Source organism: Zingiber officinale, chromosome 7B (genome assembly GCF_018446385.1).
Source record: "Zingiber officinale cultivar Zhangliang chromosome 7B, Zo_v1.1, whole genome shotgun sequence".
Classification (NCBI taxonomy): domain Eukaryota; kingdom Viridiplantae; phylum Streptophyta; class Magnoliopsida; order Zingiberales; family Zingiberaceae; genus Zingiber; species Zingiber officinale.
Genome location: NC_055999.1, coordinates 95,029,715 through 95,054,780, shown reverse-complemented (window position 1 = coordinate 95,054,780; position 25,066 = coordinate 95,029,715). Strand labels below are relative to the sequence as shown.

General features: G+C 39.5%; 3 protein-coding genes and 1 long non-coding RNA gene across 4 annotated transcripts in view; 3 read left to right on the top strand and 1 right to left on the bottom strand.

Annotated features, from left to right (window-relative positions):
- LOC122004560 (zinc finger MYM-type protein 1-like) overlaps nt 1-1,790 on the bottom strand; it is a 10,537-nt gene extending 8,747 nt beyond the window's left edge. The window contains exon 1 of the mRNA XM_042559426.1: nt 1,756-1,790. Coding sequence (XP_042415360.1) covers nt 1,756-1,790 — 35 coding nt within the window. The remainder of the gene's footprint in view (nt 1-1,755) is intronic.
- Nucleotides 1,791-2,512: 722 nt separating this feature from the next.
- LOC122006363 (receptor kinase-like protein Xa21) lies at nt 2,513-5,970 on the top strand. The gene is made up of 2 exons (XM_042561836.1): nt 2,513-5,327; nt 5,412-5,970. The coding sequence occupies exons 1-2, from the start codon at nt 2,513-2,515 to the stop codon at nt 5,780-5,782; spliced, it is 3,186 nt and encodes a 1,061-aa protein (XP_042417770.1). The 3' UTR covers nt 5,783-5,970.
- A 5,809-nt stretch (nt 5,971-11,779) lies between these two features.
- LOC122006364 lies at nt 11,780-12,598 on the top strand. The gene is made up of 3 exons (XR_006118683.1): nt 11,780-11,834; nt 12,367-12,424; nt 12,530-12,598. It is a non-coding gene; the product is annotated as an uncharacterized LOC122006364 (long non-coding RNA).
- Nucleotides 12,599-12,621: 23 nt separating this feature from the next.
- On the top strand, nt 12,622-24,852 carry LOC122004559 (receptor kinase-like protein Xa21). The gene is made up of 7 exons (XM_042559425.1): nt 12,622-12,753; nt 12,865-12,981; nt 13,112-13,207; nt 13,322-13,381; nt 13,547-13,644; nt 22,251-24,346; nt 24,439-24,852. Exons 1-7 carry the CDS (start codon nt 12,622-12,624, stop codon nt 24,816-24,818), a joined length of 2,979 nt encoding a protein of 992 aa, XP_042415359.1. The 3' UTR covers nt 24,819-24,852.
- Nucleotides 24,853-25,066: the final 214 nt, after the last annotated feature.

The following is a 25,066-nucleotide window of genomic DNA, read 5'->3' as shown; positions in this document are numbered from 1 at the left end:
AAATAAAACTAAATAAAAATTAAATAAAATTTTAAAAAATATCATATTGATAAAAAAATAATAAATTGAATTAATTAAAAAATAAAACTAAATAAAATTAAAATATATAAATATGAGAGTTATCTTTAAACAAAATTAATTAAAAAATTAAATTAAAAAAAATTAAATTAAAAAAAAAAAAAAAAAAAAAAAAAAAGAGAGAAACGTCATTTGAAAGGGAGAAAGAGAGGAGGAGGGAGGGGATACTGTCAAATGAGAGGGAAAGCAGCTCTCTATAAGAAAAGATTAAACTGCCCTTGCCTCCCTCCACGTGTCCTTTCATCTTACCGTCTCAAATATATTGTTATCAACTCACACCAAATTGAAACTGAATTGAGCCTGAGAAGACGATATAAAAAAAATAGTCCTTAGAAGGTATTTTGATGATTTAAATATGTGATCATTGTATCACACGATAATAATTTTATTATTATCCGTGGATTATCTCATCCCTTATTTGTACTATTATTGTTGGACGAATTTCACGCTAATTTACCTACTTATATTAGTGGAAGTAATGCTATTCAACCCTGTCTAAAATGAATATTATTACGTCACAGAATAATTTCATCATTACCCAGAATAGAGGAGAGCATATCCTCTGGTCCATAAATTATGGACCAGGAGATAATCCATTACATATGGACTTTTAATTTAAATGAATCTTATCTATTTAAAGATAAAGTTCATTCAAATTAAAAATCTTTATCAGTAGATCATCTTTTAATCTATAATTTACCGAACAGAAAATCTCTGAGAGCAGAGGGTATATTTTCTCAAATTGAGAATTCTAAATCTCCCAATTGATCGCATGGTGTACAAGCCTAGTTTGAAGTTCTGCCAGATTTCCACAAGTTCACACCCAGTGTGGAAAATTGAACATTGACACGTCCACCATGACAAGTCACGTCATATTGACTTAATAGTTTGCTGCGGATGGAACACGTTAAACTTTCACTAGCATCTAGTCAGTTTGTCTATATTAAAATATATTCATTTTATTAAACTTAGATAATAATTTATTAATATATTAATTATTTTAAATTTTTTATTAATTTTAATTTTTTTATTATTTTTTCTTTAATTTTAATTATTATTATTATTATTATATTTTTTCTAATATATATTTTACATTATCTAATCTATTTCCATTATTTTTCTAAATGATATTTTAATATTTAAAAAAAATATTATTTATAAAATCTAAATTTAAAAATTAAATATAATAATTAATGTAAAAAAATTTTTATATAAAATATAGAATTTAAGATAAATTTTATATTTAATAAAGTTGATATAATACAGATGCCCACATGTTCTCGTTCTTATTCTCATCCCTTAATTTTTATTTTTTAAAATGATTTTAAAAATGAAAATGTGGAAACTCAACCACATAGAAGTCTTAAATATTAAAGTGAGAGAATGTTACATAGGATTAGATCTGACCAATGGTCGATTCAAAACACGGTTTGTAAGATTATTATATTAACTTTTTTTTTTAAAAAAAAATAAATTTATAAAATTATTTACTTGAACAATGATTATTAAGAATAATTATATAATAAAAAAGTATTGATTAATTCGGTCCCAGCATACCATCAAATTTATTTTTAACATCTATAAAAAAAATTAAAAAAAACCGTCGACAGGATGCTTCTCACGAAGATTATTGCAAGATTAAATTATGTTATTAGATTATTTCCTAGCTTGAATTACCTTTGATAACGTAACCGGAGCCCGCCCATCTCCATGGATAGTGAAATATATATACAATTACGATTTGGATGCAATCCAAGAAATACAAATAGAAGAATTGACTTTTAAGTTTGGCAGGTAATCGTATTTTCTTGGCAAAATTCTGGCCAAGAAATTCGAACGACTGAGTCTAAGGTTATAGACGTGTCGTGTGGAACCGAATTTTAGAATATTCAAACTTGTTCGATAAGTTAACTGAGTCAAATTTTAATCGAGTTTAAAATGAATTAAATTTTTAAAATAATTATTTAAGTTTGGTTTGATTTATTTTTTATAAATTTGAGTTGGTTTGAAACTTGATTTGAGTTTAGTTCGTTTAGATATTATCGATTTTTTAATTCAAGCTCGACTCGAGTTTGATTCGTTTAGATATTATCAAACTCTCAATTCAAAATTATTTAATTGTTTGAATCTTTTAATTATTATATTGATTATTAAGATGATAATTTAAACTTATTTATTTTATTTTATTTTTTCTGTAGTGTATTGATGAGAATATTATTAATAAATATGATTTATGAAGATTATTTATGAATATTGTTCATAAATAATAATGAATTGAACATGTATGAGTTGTTCAATTTTATTTATTTAATTCATCTTATTCAATATTAAATGAATATAAATAAAATTTTACTTTACTAAATCAAACATTAAATTTTTTTTCTCGAACACTGTGTTGGTTCATTTACCGTAGCCTATATATCTTCTATTGGCCATGGACACGAGAAGAGGAGAACTAAAGGCTATCAACTTAATTAATCCAAAGATGAGACGCCTACCACTGCTACCGGCTCTCAGGATCTGGTTCTTTTTATTTGCATCCACTGCAGCGAAGGCAAGAATTACCCCGTCGTCGTCACTGCTGGACTCCGACGACGCGGCGGCGTTACTGGATTTCAAGGAAAAGCTCGGTGGCGGTGGCACCTCACTGTTGTCATGGAACGGAAGCACCCATTTTTGCACGTGGCAGGGAGTGACTTGCGGCCGTAGACACCCAGAGAGAGTCACGGGCGTAGACCTGAGTGCCGGTGGCCTGGTGGGCCCCATCTCTCCCTCCATCGGCAACCTCTCCTTTCTTCGAAGCCTCAACCTTTCCTCGAACGCACTCTACGGCGAGATCCCATCCTCCGTCAGCCACCTGCGCCACCTGAGCTATCTCGACCTCTATTTCAACTCCATCTCCGGCGAGATCCCTTCTGGGTTGGGAAATTGCTCGGAGCTAAGATCCATCAACCTATGTAACAACCAGCTCGTGGGTGGGATCCCGCCAGGGATCGGCTTTCTCACTAGGCTTGAAGCTCTGGACCTCCGCAACAACAGCATCACGGGAGTCATACCTTCCTCGCTCACCAATGCCTCATCCCTCACCGCGCTGAAACTTTCCTTCAACCACATAGAAGACGTCATACCTGAACGCATCGGCCACCTTGCTCAACTCCAGTTCCTTCAAGTTTCCAGGAACAACCTCTCCGGTATCGTCCCTACTTCATTCTATAATCTGACCTCTCTGAGTGTCTTCTCTGTGGCGGAAAACCAATTGCACGGGGAACTTCCAGCTGACTTCGGAAGCAAACTCCGCAATCTTAAAAGCCTCCTTTTGGACAACAATCAATTCACCGGACCAATTCCGGCTTCCATCACGAACTGCTCTATCCTCGAAAAGTTTGATGTCAGCTACAACAATTTCAACGGCCGCATGCCTCCAAACACGGGAAGATTAACAGCACTAACGTTGTTCAGCATCGGCGGAAACCAGATAGAAGCCCAAACCGCCGATGATTGGGATTTCTTTGCTTCGTTGGCTAATTGTTCTGAGTTAAAGCAAGTCTACGTCTTCCGTAACAACTTGGGCGGGGTGCTGCCGCCTGCCGTTGCTAACTTCTCCGATACACTGCAACATCTGACAATGGATAAGAATGCAATCTCCGGGAGCATACCATCAGGGATCGGCAACCTAGTGGGATTGGAAGAGCTCATGCTGGGGGAGAACCATCTCATCGGCGGCATCCCAGAAGAAATTGGTCATCTAAAGCAACTGATGTACCTGAGCTTGCTTGACAACCTCCTCTCTGGCCCACTACCTTCCTCTCTCGGCAATCTCACACAACTGAATTTCCTCGTTTTGGCCTACAACGCATTGCAAGGCCCAATTCCAGCAACACTTGGAAGCCTACAAAGCATGAATGTGTTGTCGTTGTCCAACAATTTCTTCGACGGCGTCATTCCAAAGGAACTTGTCAGTTTACCTTTTATGTCGAATTTCTTTGATTTGGGATATAATTTACTCACAGGATCGCTGCCTTTGGAGGTCGGAAACTTAAAGAATGTGAGAAATTTCTTTGTGTCTGGAAATAGATTACAAGGAGAAATACCAAGCACGCTTGGCGAATGTGAGGTACTCGAGAACTTGGGCTTGGATGACAACTCATTCCAAGGTAGTATCCCTTCCACTCTTGGTAAGATAGTAGGACTCAAAGCCGTTAACCTTACGAACAATAACTTGTCTGGTGAGATTCCCCAAACATTGAGATTCATAACTGGTCTCGAGCAGTTGTATCTTTCGCACAACAATTTGTCAGGTGCCATCCCACAATTCTTACAAGATTTTAGCTTTTTATTTGCAATCGATCTCTCTTTCAATCGCCTGGAGGGTGCGGTGCCAACGAAAGGTATCTTCCAGAACATCACTGGCATGAGAATTGATGGGAACAATGGGCTTTGTGGCGGAGTCCAAGATCTTCACCTACCTGCATGTCCCACGCAACATCCTAAAAGAAAAAGATCCAAATTGTTTCCTCTTCTGATTGCTATGCCTATTCTTTTCCTCGCCTTGCTATTGGTAATCTCTCTTGTTTGTTGTAGGAAGAACAGAAAAAAGCCATCGGCAATATCTTATCCCATAGGCACACCGTATCCTACGATTTCATACGCCGAATTGTCAAGATCCACTGCTGGATTCGATTCTGCTAATCTAATCGGTAGAGGACGGTATGGCTCAGTATACAAAGCCACTATTGATTCCGAGAACAGAATTGTTGCGGTCAAGGTATTTGACCTCCAGCAATCAGGCTCCTCCCGGAGTTTCTTAGCAGAATGCGAGGCTTTAAGCCGCATCCGCCACCGGAACCTTGTCAAGGTCGTAACTTGTTGCTCTAGCATCGACTCCAATGGCGATGACTTCAAAGCATTAGTCTTCGACTTCATGCCTAACAAGAGCTTAGATAGGTGGTTGCACCCCCACCTCGAAGACGACAGTAGAGAGCATGGAGAAGTAAGCAATTTGAGCCTGGTACAGAGGTTGAGCATTGCTATCGATGTTGCTGAAGCATTGGATTATCTTCATAATCATTCCAACCCACCCATCGTCCACTGCGATCTGAAGCCGAGCAACATTCTTCTGGACGAGGATATGGTGGCCCATGTTGGGGACTTTGGTCTTGCTAAGCTTCTTCCTGAAGCGATTAGCAAGTCTTTGGCTAACTCAACCAATTCAATTGGATTGAGGGGATCTATTGGCTACGTTCCTCCAGGTGAAATCGTGTTCTACTTAAGTCGACTGCTAATTTATATCCATCATTTAAAGTTTTGACTGGATGATGCATTTGCCTTTGTAGAGTATGGCGAAGGCAGTCCTGTTTCCACGAGTGGTGATGTCTACAGTTTCGGGGTGCTTCTATTGGAGTTACTCACTGGGAAGAGCCCCGTCGATGACATGTTTAAGGAAGGACTAACTCTGATCAGGTTTGTGGAGATGCGAGGAGCCATGGAGATTGCTGATCCATCTTTGCTTTTGTGCGATAATGCGGTGATCAATTGGTGGGACATTGTCGAAGAGTGTTCGACTTCCCTTTCAAGGATCAGTTTCGCATGTACCAAGCAGACACCACGAGATCGAATGTCCGCGGGAGCTGTTGTCGCCGAGCTGCATGCGATCAAGGAGGAGTTTGTCAAAAAGACCAAGATCAATGAAGAACAAAATCGTTAGGAGAAATTAAGTAATACCACTACAATATTCAATAAACATTCAGAAGTTATCTCCGTTCTGTTGACTAGGAGTTTGTAATAAGTTTTCGGTGAATGAAGCCAGCGGTTATGGGAGAGACTGGAGAGGAGTTTAAAGCACATGTGTCTTGCTTTGTTATTGATTTAAATATACATTTACGGTTTACCATACACGATGTAATGCATCAGACCCAGTAAATTAAGTGTATGTGTCAATATGAGACCTAAAATTTTTTCCTTTCAAAATTAATCTTAACGTATCAATTTGGGTGAATCTATTTAGGATGAATACCTAAATTCATCATAAATTTTCAACGAATACCCAGTTTTGTCTCATATTTGCTATAAACACGATGAAAATTTATTCATCGCAAAATATTTTTTTTTCACATACCCTACTCAGTTATACATTTTATCATACAAATATAACCACAATCTATTTATTTCAGATAAATACACATATGAATACAACAACATATTATATTCATACAAGTTTCCATTATATCATATCCATACAACATATACAACAACAACAACAACCAAGCCTTTTCCCACTAAGTGGGGTCGGCTGTATGAATCCTTTTACGCCATTGAGCTCTATCTCCTATTATATCATCATCTATATTTAAATAAATTTTATCTTGTTTTATTGTTGCTAACCAAGTCTTTTTTGGTCTTCCTCTTCCTCGTTTTATATGCATGTTTATCATAGTTTCACATCGCCTAACTGGAGCATTTATTGGTCGTCTAAGTATATGTCCGTACCATCTTAAACGTGTCTCTCTGAGTTTTTCCTCAATAGATGCAACTCCTACTTTCTCTCTAATGCTCTCATTTCTTATTTTGTCCATCCTCGTATGTCCACACATCCACCTTAACATCCTCATCTCTGCAACTCTCATCTTCTGCTCATGTGCTCGAGTCATAGCTCAACATTCAGCTCCATATAACATAGCAGGTCTAACTGCGGTTTTATAGAACTTACCTTTAAGTTTAAGAGGTACTTTACGGTCACATAAAACACTCGACGCTCCCCTCCATTTCACCCATCCTGCTTGTATTCTATGTAAGACATCTCTCTCAATCCCTCCATCATTTTGTAAAAATGATCCTAAATATTTAAATCTCTCGGTTCCAGGCAACTCGTCCTCTCCTATCTTAACAATTGTTTCATTACTTCTAATATTGCTAAACTTAAATTCCATATATTCCGTCTTTAATCTACTAAGCTTAAAACCTTTCCCTTCTAGTGTTTCCCTCCAAGATTCTAGCTTAGCATTTACTCCTTCACGTGTCTCATCTACCAAAATAATATCATCTCCAAACAACATCCACCACGGTACTGTGTGCAGTGAGTTCATCCATAATTAATGTAAAAAGATAGGGACTTAGAGCTGATCCTTGATGTAACCCTATCTTTATTGGAAATGCTTCAGTTACTCCGCCTGAAGTCTTTACTCTGGTCGTTACATCCTCATACATATCCTTAATTAGTTCAATATATGTTACGCTAACACCTCTCTTTTCTAAAATTCTCCATATAATTTCTCTTGGGACTCTATCATATGCCTTTTCTAAGTCAATGAATACCATGTGTAGATCTTGTTTTTGCTCTCGATATTTTTCAATTAATTGTCTAAGAAGATGTATAGCTTCTATTGTCAACCTTCCAGGCATGAACCCAAATTGATTTTCTGTCACTATGGTCTCCTTCCTTAATCTTTTTTCTATTACTTTTTCCCAAAGTTTCATAGTATGACTCATTAGTTTAATGCCCCTATAGTTTGCACAATTTTGTACGTCTCCCTTATTCTTATATAAGGGAACTAGAGTACTTATCCTCCATTGATCAGCCATTTTTTTCGTTTTCAATATCATGTTAAATAATTTTGTAAGCCATTCAATACCTTGTTTCCCTAAGCACTTCCATACCTCTATCGGAATATCATCTGGTCCAACGGCTTTTCCATTGTGCATCTCATTTAAAGCTTGTTTTACTTCTGAAGTTTGAATTCTACGATAAAAATTAAAATTTCGATGCTCATTTGACTTAATTAAATTACCTAAGTTAAGTTGGTCTCCTAAACCTTCATTAAAAAGTACCTCTTCCACCGCTCTTTTATTTCTTCATCGCTTACTCTTCCATACAACATATAATGATACAAATATAAATACATATCAAATAAACTTAAATCTTTTCAAACAAGTCACCATATCTGACATTCCAAACATTCTTCTAAATCATAATATCCAAATGATAATATCTCATATCAAAATATATCAAGAAACATAAAAAAAAAAAAACAAAAATCATCAACCTCTAATTCCTTTGAGACACTTTATTCTCTTCTAAATTTGTTCGGCATTTTTCTTGCATTAAAAAATAAACAAATAAAAAATATCATTTAAAAAAAACTTATAAACTAATAAAAAAGTAAATATATAAAGGCTAGAAAATAAACAAATAAAAAAATATCATTTTTAATAAAAAAAAAATATCATATAAACTAACACAAAAATAAATATATAAAGACTTACTTCCTCCAACATAGATTTTCAACCATCACTTTTTTGGTCCCACCAATCTTGTTTGAAATAAAAATAACAATACTAATAAAAAAATACAAAAAATGAAGATTTGACAAACTAGATAGAATAAAAAATTTCAAAAACACTAATTATAAATATTGATATACAATAAAATCATGAAAAATCATCACCACCACCATCATCATGATCAGAATCAAGAAAAATCTGACTTAAAACAAAGCTTAACTGAATATGATACATTATGAAATTCAGTTGGAGACGAAAAATCATCAATGACTTGTCTCTCTCCTTCATTTCTTGTTTGTTTTGCTCTATTATCCCTTTCAAATGGTAACCACTTTAGTTATGTATCCATGCCGTTACTTATTAGTAGAGTTATTCATTTACCGCCTTATTTGAGTCTATATATCTTCTGTTGACCATGGACACGAGAAGAGGCGAACTAAAGGTCATCAACTTAATTAATCCAAAGATGAGACGCCTACCACTGCTACCAGCTCTCAGGATCTGGTTCTTGTTATTTGCATCCACTGCAGCGAAGGCAAGAATTACCCCGTCGTCGTCACTGCTGGACTCTGACGACGCGACGGCGTTACTGGATTTCAAGGAAAAGCTCGGTGGCGGTGGCACCTCACTGTTGTCATGGAACGGAAGCACCCATTTTTGCACGGGGCAGGGAGTGACTTGCAGCCGTCGACACCCAGAGAGGGGTCACGGCCATCGACCTCCCCGCCGGGGTTTTGTGGGTCCCATCTCCCCGGTCGTCGGCAACCTCTCCTTCCTCCGAAGCATCAACCTCTCCTCGAACGCACTCCATGGCGAGATCCCTTCGTCGATTGGCCGCCTTCGCCGCCTGCAGTACCTCGACCTCAGCTCCAATTCCATCAGCGGCGAGATCCCTATGGGCATCTGCAACTGCTCGGAGCTAAGGTATATTGACCTATATTGACCTATATGAGAATCTGATTGTGGGATCAACCCCCTCTTTGTTGGACCCCGTGATTATTTTGATGTGATCAACCAAGTTAGGTTAGACCCTGTTTGTTATTTGATTCATGTGTCTAAGTGTGCAGGAGCTTAGGAGTGCAGGAAGTCGAGCGGAAGACGCAGCTAGCGAGAAGGACGCCACGGGAAGGGAGTCGACGGGCTCGATGCGTCCGAAGGATGAAAGAGCTGCGGAAAAGTACACCGGTGGACAAGAAGAATGTGCGCGGTGTTCGAGAGATGAGAAGTCGGGTCGGAAGCCTACTCGAGGAGAAGACTGAAAATTTGGTTCACGTGAGCCCTATTTCGATTGGCCGCAATCACCCAAGCGATCGGAACTTCGGAAGCCTTCATGAAGATGAAGAAAAACTGAAGAAAAACTGAAGAAACCATTGAAGGCGCCCCTCAACCCTAAACAGTGAAGGCGCCTTCAACACTGATGAAGGCGCCCTCAACCTTGAAGGCGCCTTCAGCCTGGTCAACTCGACCGTTTGCGCGTGGATAAAGTTTTATCCCCTCACCTCGACTGGAGGTTCCCTCAACCTAGTTGGAGGCGCCCTCAAGGCTCGAGATAAGTTTTCCAGGAGTTATATAAAGACCCCTAGAGCTAGGAAAGAAATCATTGAACTAAGTATTCAATTCCTAGTAACTTGTAAGAGCTTTAAGTGTGTAAAAGGCTTCTTTGCCTTAAGAGAAGGAGATTGATAGTGTATTATTCCACCGTCTTGGATTAACAACCCTCTTGGTTGTAACCAAGTCAACTGCTGAGTCTTCCTTCCTGCTTTTCTGTTAATTGATTTTGTTTTTATTATTGTTACTAATCATTTTAGAGTTGAAAGTTTGAGGAGGGTACTTTTCATTTGCAGACAATTCACCCCTCCCCTCTTGTCGGCCTTGCTACACCAACAAGTGATATCAGAGCCAGACCTCCTCAGAAGGACTGACTGCTGACTGAAGCATCAAGATCAAGACGATGGCCGGAACAAACATTCATCACCCGAAGTTCGACGGAGACTTCGTTACGTTGAAACGTCGAATGGAGGTATTCTTCAAAACAGAGTTTGATATTTTTCTAATTATGAAATATGATTTTGCAGCCCCTAAAGACAAGGAAGAGTACAACTGGATGAAGAAAGAGCAAGTCGATTTCGTGGCCAACGGAAAGATTGAGTTCCATCTGCTCAGCGTTCTGTCGCCCCAGGAGGTAAGTCGGATCAGAAACTACGACTCCGCCAAAGACCTCTGGGAGAAATTCCTAGAGCTCTACCAAGGCATTTCATAAGCGAAATTAGCAAGACGGGACATTCTCCGGACTCAGCTGACAAATCTCCGGATGAACAACGGCGAGAAGGTAGCGCAACTTCAAGCGAGAATCAAAGAGTTAATAACTCAACTGAACAACTTCGGGGAATTGGTAACAAACCGAGACTCGATCCGGCACTACAAGAAAAACCCTCATAGACATCGGTGTAACAACAACGGTTTTAAGCAAAAATCGATGTCTTTGAGTATTTTACACCGGTTTTTCCAAAAACCGGTGTCTATGAGCGCAGATTTTCGCTCATAGACATCGGTTTTTTAGCCGATGTCTATGAGCGCTTTTTTTTTTGTTAATAGACACCGGTTTTAACAGCGATTTTTAAAACCCGGTGTTAATGAACCAAAAATAATAATTTAATTTTTCCATCAGCTAAAATTTACAACACTTCACAAAGTTCCCTCCAAACCTAAACCAATATCGCGCCCCTTGATTCTCTCAGCCTAAACCTAAACCTAAACCTCCGACCATCTCTCTCAACCTCATCTCCCTCTTCCCCTTTGATCCACGCCCCTTCCTTCTTCCCCTTCGATCAACGCCCCTTCCTCTCCCAAGATCAAAACCATCTGCTTCGGTCTTAAGCAAAATCGCAGCATAAATCGTTCCGTTCTGCCTCCTTGTCCGATCCTCTCTTCCTCCTCCTCCTTCCTCTCTTCACTCTTCCTGGCTAAGGTAGGGGCCGACGAGATTCGAATAGCGAGAGGACACCCACGACCACCATGGCACGGTTGGTCGGCAACGTGAGGGAATCCGAAGGAAGAGAGAACAACATCGAGATCCAGGAGCTCGTACACAGAAGGGGCATCGACTTACTTCCTCCTATCCCTCCCCTCCCGCTATCTCCCCTTTTGCGCCAGATCTACCTCTCCGGCAATCACGACCTCGCCTTCGTGGGCGCCCTTCCGACGGCTCCCCCTTTGCCGCCACCTGGAGCGGGAGCGGTGGTTCGAGGGGGAGGGGTACGAGGCGATGCACGTTCAAGGCAGGCGGTGGAGCGGCGACATGGGCGGCCGATTTAACCCTAAGAAAGGCATGGCGTTTGAGGGTTCCATCTTCGACGCCGGGCCGATTTTTGAGTCCTATGGCGTAGCTCACGGATAGGCAGGTCGATTGCTCGATTTTTGAGTTGGCCATCATCATCATCTCCCTATTGCTGGAGAAGGGACTTCATCATGTCGGGGAGGTGAGTCAGAGCTTCACTTTGTCTGATATGTGTTTGGGTATTTTTCTTGACAGGAAAGTTGCTCAGGAATTTAATTTTTTTACTATAATTTTTAAAGGAAAATTATGAGGCGTTTGTCTCAATCTTGATCTATGTATGTATGTATTAGGAAAAAAAATCTAAACTATCTTGATCAGGATGAACTTGGTTTGCGAATACAAAAAGTTGTTTTGCTTTGTTGTTTCTTTGGGAGTTATCAGTAACATCAAGAAATTAAATGAAGCGAAAGCGGTTTCTTTACGAGTTATCAGTCATGTTTCACGAGGAAGCATGGTTTTATAAATTCTCAGTTTATATCTTAAGGATTAATCATCTTTCAGTTTCTGGAATGTCTGGGGCTGCAAGTGAGAAATTGTCCTGATAATTTCATACTTCATATCCTTGAATGGCTTATCTTTTTCCTAGCTTGGAATTATGCTACTCCATCTTGTCCTGCATCAGCATCATTTTCTCATATGACTGACAGTTACATCTGCTTTGACTTCGTTGTCAGTGGTTTATCAAGAGGCAAAAGAGAACTCTTTTTGAAGTTCTTGAGAAGGTGAAAGCCGGTAAAACCAGAAAGTTCATACCTAAATTGGAGCACTCTTTCGACGTGCATGGTATCCGGAATAGATGAATTACTGTAACTCTGTGATCCATTGTGGTTTTCGCAGAGTTGATGATTCTCGGCTTCATCTCCTTGCTGTTGACGTTTAGTCAGGACCAGATCGTGAAAATCTGCGTGCCAAAGGCAGTTGCAGATTCTATGCTGCCATGTCGCCCTGATGCAGAGTCAACTGGTGGAAATAAAAGGCGGTTGCTCGCGCTGGTGCTGACGGAGTCACACCTGAAGCGCAGGATTTTAGCTGCTGGTGGTTCAGTGGTTGAATGCCCCCTAGTGAGTAGTGCACAGCAACTTCCAATTCTCTGATTGTTTGGTTGAAAATAATCTATTGTAAACAAAATCTAAGAAGCTTTCACTAAAATGTTCAGTTGCGATCACTTGTAGGAAAAGGAGCAACTGATTACTGCCACAGGCTTGCACCAGTTGCACATTCTGATCTTCTTTTTGGCTGTGTTTCATGTGGTAAATAGTGCTCTTATAATGGTCCTTGGAAGAGCAAAGGTGAATCTGCAGTGACAGAGTAGTGGATTACATTATGTATCATCCTGAATAATTCCATAGCATTGCCTGAGGATGATTTAGCTTAGCTGTTGCAGTATCCACTTTGCATTGATAATCTTCTCTTGGGCAGATACACAAATGGAAGGACCGGGAAAAGGATACGACATCGGCTGAGTATGCCTTCACGACTGGTATATATATGTTCACTATTCTTTGTTGTATTGTTGTAAGTCCATAAGTCATCATTCCATCAGACTTTGCCATCAACGCTAACAATTTCCATTTTACATGCATGAGTTTGCTGTTACGAGATCACAAAACTAGATAATTATTTTGGCAGGTCGATTGCTTGAACAAGCATCCTACTACTATTTGTTTCCATCCCACTAATGTTACGCAAGTATGGTTTTCATCTTGTTTTGTCTGGAAATCGTTACTACATTTCTGATCAGGTACTCGATTGCATGTCAAATTTATCTTCATATTGAAACTTGTGTCTCAGATATTTAAAGCATGTTCAAAATTTTATGTGCTAATTGTAAAACATTCATTCTGTAAAATGTAGAGACAACATGCGATTCGAGCTTACAGGAATGCACTCTTTGTTTACAGAGAAAATGGTTGGAGTTATATATCTAATCATGTTCACTACAATGTTGGAAGGTTCTCTATGCTTTGTTTGTATATTTGTGCATTTATCTTTGATGCTTTTGACCTTATCTCCTTCCATTTACTTACATGGTATTCTTTTATTGGAGTTCTTGATTTGGCTATCAAGCATATGCTGGAGGTTTTGGCTTGCAGTCATCTGTCCCTAGCCACACAAAATGCATTCCTTAATGAATTTTCCCATATTGTCCAGGTACTTCTATAGATTCTTCCTCATGATATTTTTGTTTAGTAGTTCGTAAATCTTAAAATCTTGCTATACCTTGATTCATCAGAGCATGGGAATGAAATTTGAGGTTTACAATCTTCGACTACCTATTATCAATATGGCCTCACTCAAAGTATTTTATTAAGATTTTCGAACTTACGCATCACCTTCAGATTTAAGTTAGTTGCTTGATTTTCATTGTCTTTGAAGGACTACTATTATTATATATTTTACTGGTTTCTTGTCATGGTTATTCCTTATCCTCTCTCCTTTATGTACTTTCTTTTGCTTTAGATGCTAGAACAAAAAGCAAACTAATGCTTTGATTGAGGTTATGAAAATTCATATTTTTTTGTGCTCCAGAGACAAATTAATTCTTAGCGATGGATTTGGGTTCAATTCCATCAATAAGAAAAATGAAAAACAATACTAGACATGATTTTGTTTAAAAATTCATGCGGGCTATGAAGAATGCTCATAAACAAGGAGACAACAACGTTAAACAAACATGTTAACAACATTTAACATCAAAATAGTGTTGTAAATACAGAAATTGATTTTCCTCATTATTATTCTTCTTCTCTGAACTTGGGATAAAAGCTACTGAGGTTCCTACACAATTGGGAGACTTTGCAAAACCAAAGTAACTAATTTATTAGGTTGAAATGATAGATAGATGAGTGATCTCAGTCTTGGCATGACTAACATTTTTTTTTTTATGTTCGAAACCTTTCATTTTGTTTTGTATGGTTCTCTCTAAGAGCATGGACCTAGTTATCTTTTTGACAGCTGAATATGATTCTTTTACTTCATTTGTAACTGCAAATTCAACTTTCTGATACCTTGTGAACCACTGAAGATCCTTATTGCAAGCATTGAAGTAAACATTGATGTGGTTGAGATAAATGATGAATATGTCTCTTTTTAAGCATTCAAATTAGTCATCTTGTTACTTGGTGCTCTTATTACTTTTTCAACTATGATTTTTGGTCTTGGTTTACTAATATATTATTTATGTGTTTTTACAGTTTACAAATCTCAAGTACTCCAGAGTTGAAATTGATGAAGTGCTGTTCGAGTGGGCTGAATGCATGCTAGATTATATTTGAAGTGCGGTTCTACTTTGATGTGTTGTTAAAAGAATGTTCTACCTTGATTATGATATCTATTAGCTTTTGATGTAAAAAGAATGTTTGTGTATTTTATGGATACTGTTGTAAGAAGAATATTTATGTAATTTGTGATATTTTATGGATAATGTTGAATGAAGAATATTTGTGTAATTTGTGAATATTTGTGTATTTTTTTGTTACTATTTCGGAAATCAAATTTGTACTGTTAAAAAATACTGATATTACATCGGTTTTTCACCGCTGCAAAACTGGTGTTATTAACTAATATTACATCGGTTTTACACTGTTGATGAAACAGTGTCGTTAAGTGATACTACACCGGTTAATAACTGATTCGAAGACCGGTGTCGTTAAGTGATACTACACCGATTTTAACCCGATGTCTAAAATGGCAGACTTTTAACATCGGCTTCATAGACATCGGTCGAAAATGAAATAGACACCGGTGGAAAACCGATGTCTATGAAGGTTTTTGTTGTAGTGCGGTACGCACTCAACGCATTCCCAAGGTCTCCAGAATGTGTGTCCTTAGTAGATGCATACTACATCTCTAAGGACTTTGAGGTAAGTACTTTAGAAAATATTATTTTCTACATTTGAACTTCACAAGTCTCGAATTACAGAGCCTAAACAAGTAGAGAAGCCAAATCTCAATATTGCCCTACAAGCCGAAAAGGACGATCCTGACTCTAAAGCGTCGATCGATGAAACTGAAGCAGCGCTATTGGTAAGGAAGTTAAATAAGTTTATTAATGTAGGACCGTTGCGCTGGCTAGAAGGGGTTGTTGGATAGTCCTGTAAAATAAAAAATAAAACAACCCTTCTCGAACTCTTTAAGCTAACACTTGCATAAATAAAGCAGAGCAAATAAATAAAGCATTAAAAAGACGAGACACAAAAGGTTTACTTGGTTACAACCGATGTGGTTGTTAATCCAAGGAAGATTAAGCTCACTTAAAAACTCCTTCTGGCGGAGAAGCCTCGTACATCGTTGAAGTGTAGAAAACAGAAGCTCAACTCTAGACTAAAACTTACAAGAGTTCGAATTACAATTCAGAGTTCGTTGAAAAAGTTTCTGGACCAAGGCTATATTTATAGCCTTGGTCGGGGGCGCCTGGAAGGGTTCCGGGTGCCCTGGGGGGGGGGAAAAACTTTATCGCCCAACATCCAGATCGAGATTGACTCAATCTGGTCAAACTTCACGGTACGGGCGCCCGGAGGGGTTCCGAGCGCCTCGGAGGGCTCCGGGCACCCCGGACTGCTCTGGGCGCCACGGAGCCCAAAGTCAACAAACGTTGACTTTTTCGTCCGGGACCTCTTCTCTGGTCCAGTCCCACCTCGGTCCGGTTCTTCTCCTCCGGATCCGCTCACTTGGGTGATCTCTGCCATCCGGAAAAGGGCTCACCCGAACCCAAGTTCCAGTCTTCTTGAGCGGGCTTCCCTCCGGCTTCTCGTCCCTCGGAATCGCCGCGTGTTTCCTTCTCGTCCGCCGGCGTACTCATCCGCAGTCTTCATCCCTTGGACGCACCGCGTGCCGTCCTTCTCGCTAGCTGCGTCTCTTGCTCCCCGAACAATCTTCCGCTCCGGCTTTTGTCCCTCGAAACCACCTCACGCTTCCTTCTCGTCCGCCAGTGTACTCTTCCGCAGCACCTCGTCCCTCGAACTTTCGTCCTTCTCGCTAGCTGCGTCTTCCGCTCGAGTACCTGTGCTCCTAAGCTCCTGCACACTTAGACACAAGGTTAAAACACAGGACCTAACTTAACTTGTTGATCACACCAAAACAACCTTGGGGTTCCAACAATCTCCCCCTTTTTGGTGTGATCAACCCAAGTTAAGCTAGGGTTAACATAGATAAAAAAAATAAACTAACTGATTTGCAATTCAGTGCAAAAAGATAGAAAAAATTAAAATTTTCAATTTTCAATTTTTACTCCCCCTAGACTTATACTTCTTCTTCTTCCCTTTTGATCATATAAAAAAAAATGGGGTTGATAGAGAAATCTGAGGGTTGACACTTAGAAAAATTATAAAAATATATTTCAATGATTTTCAAAAAAAATATTTCCAAGTTTTCGCCATCAAGAAAAACTTTCTAAGTCCAAAACTTTATGCAAGAAAATTTAAGAAAAGTTGATAACATTAAGAAATTTTTCTATGCATTTATTTATTTATATATTTTATTCTAATGCTTTTATCAAAGAGTTTTAAATTTTTATTTTAATTTATCATAATTTCTTAAGTCACACTTATTCAGATTTAAAGCAACAAATATTAAACATGCAGAAAATTCTTTTGACGAAATATTTGGTAAAAGGTCTTTCAAACATGTTTCAAGTTTGCAAGATTCTTTTGACAATACTTTTATTTGGCAACATTCTTTCAGCAAAATAATAGGTAAAAAATCTTTCGGCAATTTTTCTGTTTTACAAGATTCGTTTGACAAAAGATTTTTTAATCCGAAAATTTTTTCCGACGATATAAAAAATTCTTTCGACAATGTGCAAGATTCGTTCGAAAAAATATTTTGTAGTTTGCAGGAATTTTTTAACAAAGATTCTAATTTGTAGGAGTCTATTAATAATAGATTTCTTAATCTAAAAAACTTTTTCGAAGATTCAATTTCTGATTCGAAAAAGTCTTCAGGCAATTTTTCAATTGATTGAACCAATTGATTAGAAGTTCGAGTCCATACTTGACTTACCTTTTCGATAGTTGATTCTCCACCTGTCGTGTTGCTTTCTTCCGAAGTCTCTCCCCCTTCATCGTTGCTCATCCAGGATGAGCTTTCTGTGGCTTCGGGATGGAATTCGACCATTGAGTTTGTTGGGGCTATCTCAGTAATTTTTTCCATCTCGGATTCTTCTGATGACGGCTCGATGTCTATTGAGGAGACGACTTTAATCGGTTCTTCGTAGAGCTTTAAGAACTTTTCCCAAAGTTCTTTCGCGCTTTTGTACTCTCCGACTCTGTCGAAATCTTTAGTTGGTATTGCACTTAGAATGTGAAACTCTACCCGAGCATTTGCCATGGACTCGTCACGTTGCTTCTCGTTCCAGAGGCGTATGTCGATTTTTTCTCCATTCGTGTTCTTCGGTGCTTCATAGCCTATTTTCATTATTAGAAAAATACCAATATCTGAGTTTAGGTATACCTCCATTCTTTGTTTCCAGGAAGAAAACTCCCCCTCGAATGTTGGTGGGTAGTCGCTAGCTCCGGCCATCGTTTTGTTGCTTTAGACGACGGTTAGTCCTTCTGAGGCATCTCGGCTCTGATATCACTTGTAGGACCGTTGCGCCGGCTAGAAGGGGGTTGTTGGATATTCCTGTAAAATAAAAAATAAAACAACCCTTCTCGAACTCTTTAAGCTAACACTTGCATAAATAAAGCAGAGCAAATAAATAAAGCATTAAAAAGACGAGACACAAAAGGTTTACTTGGTTACAACCGATGTGGTTGTTAATCCAAGGAAGATTAAGCTCACTTAAAAACTCCTTCTGGTGGAGAAGCCTCGTACAGCGTTGAAGTGCAGAAAACAGAATCTCAACTCTAGACTAAAGCTTACAAGCGTTGGAATTACAATTCAGAGTTCGTTGAAAAAGCTTCTGGACCAAGGCTATATTTATAGCTTTGGTCAGGGCGCCTGAAAGGGTTCCGGGCGCCCTGGGGGGATAAAACTTTATCCCCCAACATCCAGATCGAGGTTGACTCAATCTGGTCAAACTTCACGGTCCGGGCGCCCGGAGGGGTTCCGGGCGCCCCGGAGCCCAAAGTCAACAGACATTGACTTTTTCATCCGGGACCTCTTCTCTGGTTCAGTTTCGCCTCGGTCTGGTTCTTCTCCTCCGGATCCTCTCACTTGGGTGATCTCTGCCATCCGGAAAGGGGATCACCTGAACCCAAGGTCCGGTCTTCTCGAGCGGGCTTCCCTCTGGCTTCTCGTCCCTCGGAATCGCCGCTTGTTTCCTTCTCATCCACCGGCGTACTGATCCGCAGTCTTCGTCCCTCGGATGCACCGTGTGTCGTCCTTCTCGCTAGCTGCGTCTCTTGCTCCCCGAACAATCTTCCGCTCCGGCTTTCGTCCCTCGGATCACCTCACGCTTCCTTCTCGTCTGCCGGTGTACTCTTCCGCAGCACCTCGTCCCTCGGACTTCCGTCCTTCTCGCTAGCTGCGTCTTCCGCTCGAGTACCTGTGCTCCTAAGCTCCTGCACACTTAGACACAAGGTTAAAACACAGGACCTAACTTAACTTGTTGATCACACCAAAACAACCTTGGGGTTCCAACAATTAAAACTAACAAATTTAGATTACAGTCAAGAAAACATCAACGCAACGGAAGGACGGTCCAATGCTACAACTACAACGAGGAAGGATACATCAAGGATGACTATCCAAAACTAAAGAAAAGGGACAAGGAGAAGTCTTAAAGGTCGACGTCCTCGAAGCGCAAGAGTCTGAAGGCTACATGGGATAAATCATTATCCTCGGAATCAAAGGTCGAAGTCTTCTCGGGACTAGCGCTAATGGCGAACCATCAAATAGAAGAAGATGAGTCCAGTTCAGAAATGAGCATAGATGAAGGGGAAGGATCATCAGAAGAAGAAATAGGGATGACAATTTCACCCGAACCCGATGGAGGATCCGACATCCGACCCGAATGGAGGAGGGTTTGGAGGAACTATCAATACCCGATACCCGACCCGAATACCCGATTAAATAATATATATACATATATTAAAGAAAATTTTCTTTTTCCAAAATCAACTTACTATTTTTGTTGATATTAAGAGGAGACTATATAGATGTTTAATCTATTTTTAAATTATATATATATTTTTAATATGTTGTTAATTTTAATATATTTTTGTTGAATGATAATAGTTGGATAGAAAGAAGAAAAATTATAATTATAGAAGATATCCGATTATTTAATGGGTATGAGTATACCCATCAGAGATCCTATACCCGATGGGTATGGGGACGGAGGATATAAAATCTGACCCGAACCTGATCCATTATCATCCCTAAGAAGAAAACTACGATGAAGGGGAAGCATCAGAAATAGAGGTAAGTTAGATACGTAAACTAATTCCAAAGCAGTCTTTTCAATTCATTAAAGTACTCACTAAAAACTTAGTTAAATTAGAAAAGGAAAATAGTGAGTTAAAGTTAAATTTAGCAAAAGCATGTCCTCTAGAAATGTACGATAATTTAAAGTTAGAAAATGAAAAATTAAAAAATGATCATGCATGCTTAAATAAATTTCCAAAATCAAAACTTAGAATATATGACAAATTGAATTGGTATATTAGAAAATATCAAGGACAACTTAGAAAAGTTCCCAAAAGTTATGTACCTCCTAAGTTCTTGATTAATCCAGTAGGAAGGAACCTATACTGGGTTCCAAAATCTTTTCTAGTTTAATTTTTAAGTTAAACGCTTTCAACAAGAAAAATTAAACAGTTAATTTTTTTTAAGACTTTGTCTGAGAAAGTGGGTGTTGCTTCAATAACCAAGAAGGCCTAGTGCCTCGCCACTGCCTGGAAGTCAATATATTAAAATAAAATATTTAATTAACTTACTGATAAAATATTGAAAGTATATTATGCTTTAAAATGTTTTTTTAAAGGTTTTTTTTTTAATTTACCTAAGTTAGAATTTTTTAGAAAAGTTAGAAAATTTACTTTGAACAATTTTTTGCTTAAAATTTTTTTCACTTAGAAAATTTTATTGTTTAAATTTTTTTTACTAATTCTCAAAAAAATATATATATTTTTTTTGTCCAAAAATGGCTTGAGTAGAAAAGTTACTTAGAACATTTTTTTCACTTAATTTTTTTTTTTGCAAAAAAATTTTCCTTTTAACTTAGAATTTATTTTGAAAATGATTAATTTTAAAACTTGAGTATTTACTTAAGAAAATTATTTTTAAACTTAAATTTTTTTAAATTATTATCCCATGTTTTTATTGTGATCAAAGGGGGAGAGATAGAACAAGTTTAGGGGGAATTTTAGGTTTTAGAGGAGTTAATATTTTTTTAAAAAAAATTAATTTTATTTACTGTTGCAAATTCTTTTATTGTAACATTTTTGCTTAAAATGTTAGTTTAGTAATTTCTTTAAATTACTACTTGTCTACTTTTATCCCTAACTTAAACTTGAGTTGATGCATATCAAAAAAAAGGGGAGATTGTTGGACCCCGTGGTTGTTTTGATGTGATCAACCAAGTTAGGTTAGGTTCTATTTGTTATTTGATCTCTGTGTCTAAGTGTATAAGAGCTTAGAAGTACAAGAAGTCGAGCGGAAGACGCAGTTAGCGAGAAGGACGACACGGGAAGGGAGCCGACAGGCTCGGTGTGTCCGAAGGACGAAAGAGTTGCGGAAGAGTACATCGGTGGACGAGAAGAATGTGCGCGGCGTTCAAGGGACGAGAAGCCGGGTCGGAAGCCTGCTCGAGGAGAAGGCCGGAAATTATATTCGGGTGAGCCCTATTTCGATTGGCCCCAATCACCTAAGTGATCGAAACTTCGGAAGTCTTCGTAAAGATGAAGAAAAGCTAAAGAAGCCATTGGAGGCGCCCTCAACAGTGTTGAAGGCGCCCTAAACATTGAAGGCGCCTTCAACATTGATGAAGGCGCCTTCAATATTATTGAAGGCGCCTTCAGCCTAGTCAACTTGACCGTTTGTGCGCGAATAAAGTTTTATCCGCTCACCTCGGTTGGAGACGCCCTCAACCTCGTTAGAGGCGTCCTCAAGGTCCGAGATAAGTTTTTCAGGAGCTATATAAAGGCCATGGAGTTAGGAAATAAATCATTCAACTAAGTATTCAATTCCTAGCAACTTGTAAGAGCTTTTAGTGTGTAAAAAGCTACTCCGCATTCAGAGAAGGAGATTGATAATGCGTTATTCCACCGTCTTGGATTAACAACCCTCTTGATTATAACCAAATCAACTGTTGAGTTTTCCTTCCTGTTTTTCTGTTAATTGATTTTGTTTTTATTATTGTTGCTATCATTTTAAAGTTGAAAGTTTGAGAAGAATAATTTTCATTTACAGGTAATTCATCCCTCCCCTCTTGCTGACCCCGTTGCACCAACACTCTTGGCTCGGCTCTTCACGAGGCTGGCTGTTCTTAATCTCGGCAAAAACAATATCACCGGAGTAATTCCGTCATCCCTCACCAACGCCTCATCCCTCTTAATGCTGGTCCTCTAGTGGAACCACATAGAAGGCTAGGCCTTGGTCACCTTACCAACCTCAGGTTTCTTCAAATCTCCGGCAGCAATATCTCCGACACGATCCCTACTCCTCTCTACAATTTGACCTCTCTACGCTACTTCGCTGCGGCAGGGAACCAGTTGCACGGGAGACTTCCTGCTGACATTGGAAGCATGCTCAGCAATCTCCAAATTCTCTTCTTAGGCGGAAATAAATTCACCGGCCAAATTCCAGCTTCCATCACAAATTGCTCCGGCCTACGCATGTTTGCCGTCTCGGCCAAATTCCACTTGCCTGCCAAAACTGGCAGATTAACATCGCTCACTCTGTTCAACATGGGTGTGAACCATTTTGAAGCTCAAACCGCTGAGGACTGGAATTTTTTGTCCTCGTTGACAAATTGTTCTGACTTGCAACAGGTCTACCTCGACCACAATTACAAGCTGGGCGGGGTGCTGCCATCTGCTGTCGCCAACTTATCAGTGGGGCTCCAAGTGCTAAACGTGGGAGGGAATGCGATCTCCGGGAGCATACCATCGGGGATAGGAAATCTAGTTGGCCTAGAACGACTTGTGCTCTATGAGAATCATTTCACTGGCAACATTCCAGAAGGGATTGGCCGTCTCCGGCGACTACAGTGGCTGACCTTGGATGAGAACAACCTCTCTGGTAAAATCCCCCCCTCCGTTGGCAATCTCACGCAATTGTATTACCTCACTGCGCCTTACAATACATTGCGAGGCCCAATTCCAGCAACAATCGGACGCTTGCAGAGCCTGACATACTTGGTGTTGTCCAACAATTTCCTCCATGGTGCCATTCCAGAAGAAGTAGCCAACTTAACTGTTTTGTCTGACACCATTGATTTGCGATTTAATTTACTCACAGGATCTTTGCCTTCTGATTTGGGAAACTTAAAGAACGTGGAAAACTTCTTTGTGTCTGGAAATAGATTACGAGGACAGATACCGAGCACACTTGGCGACTGTAAGGTGCTGGAGTACCTGGCGTTGGATGCCAATTTCTTCCAAGGCAGTATACCTTCGGCTCTTGGCAACCTAGCAGGACTCAAAGGTCTAAACCTGACGAAGAACAACTTGACCGGTGAGATTCCTCAAACATTGAGCTCCATAGATGGTCTTCAAGAGTTGTATCTTTCACACAACGAGTTGTCAGGTGCTATCCCCGAGTCCTTACAGAATTTGAGCTCTTTATTTTCAATCGATCTCTCTTTCAATCATCTACAAGGTCCGGTGCCGACCGAGGGCGTCTTTAGCAACATCACTCTCATGTCAATCGTTGGGAACGATGGGCTCTGCGGTGGTTCACAAAGTCTCCACTTACCTGCATGCCCCGCGCAACCTCATGGAAGAAGACGCTCCATATCGGTTCCACTTGCGGTTGCGATTCCCACTCTCTGTTTTTGTTTCCTCTCGGCCATCGTCTCCGTTCTTGTTTATTGTAGGAAGAAACATAACAAAACCCAATTTACATCGTCGACTTCTCCCTTCGATGGGCAGTACCCTATGATATCATATGCAGAGTTGTTGAGGTCCACCGCCGGATTTGATGCCGCGAATCTAATTGGGCGAGGGAGATTCGGCTCAGTGTACAAAGCTACTCTTGAGCATGACAATAGAACCGTGGCAGTCAAGGTATTTGACCTTCAGCAATCAGGCTCCTCCCGAAGTTTCTTAGCGGAATGCGAGGCTTTAAGCCGCATCCGCCATCGGAACCTCGTCAAGATCGTAACTTGTTGCTCTAGCATCGACTCCGATGGCGCCGACTTCAAAGCATTAGTCTTCGACTTCATGGCTAACAAGAGCTTAGATAGGTGGTTGCACCCCCAGCTCGAAGACGACAGTAGAGAGCATGAAGAAGTAAGCAATTTGAGCCTGATACAGAGGTTGAACATTGCTATCGACGTCACTGAAGCATTGGATTATCTTCATAATAATTGCGACCCACCCATCGTCCACTGCGATCTGAAGCCGAGCAACATTCTTCTGGACGAGGACATGGTGGCCCATGTTGGGGACTTTGGGCTCGCTAAGCTCCTCCCAGAAGCGATAAGCAGGTCATTTGCCGACTCAACAAATTCAATTGGATTGAAAGGATCTATTGGTTACGTTCCTCCAGGTGAAACCACGATCTCATTCTCATTGATTATTAGCCTGTTGCTAATTTAGCCACAATGAAAATTTACTTTGACAATCCATTTTCTATCGCAGAGTATGCAGAAGGCAACCCTGTTTCCGTAAGTGGTGACGCCTACAGCTTCGGCGTACTTCTGTTGGAGCTACTCACCGGTAAGAGCCCAGTTGATGAGATATTCGAGGAAGGGCTAACTCTGCGCAGGTTTGTGGAGATGAGAGGAGCCATGGAGATTGTTGATCCAGCTTTGCTCTTGCATGACGATGGAACGATCGATTGGTGGAACAGCGTCGAAGAGTGTTCGACTTCCCTTGCAAGGATCGGTCTCGCGTGCACCGAGCAAGCGCCGCGAGATCGAATGGGCATGGGAGAACTGTTGCACAGCTACGCGCCGTCTACAATGTGTTTGTCAAAAAGATCGAAACGACGGACAATGAAAATGGGAAATAACACATGATGGTCCAATCCTAATAAAAACTTTTTATTCGGTAGAGAATCTCAATGTAATTTAATATGAAAATTTAAGATGCCATGACCTTTTAAATCGGGTCTTAGGTGTACAAAAGATAAATGTATAATATTTTCAAAATTCTATCCTCCTTTTAATGAAAATATTATATACAAACAATATAATAACAATGTTCAAAAAATTACACCAGTTTAATGGAGAAGAAAACCAACCAGACCTGCACATCATCAACGATT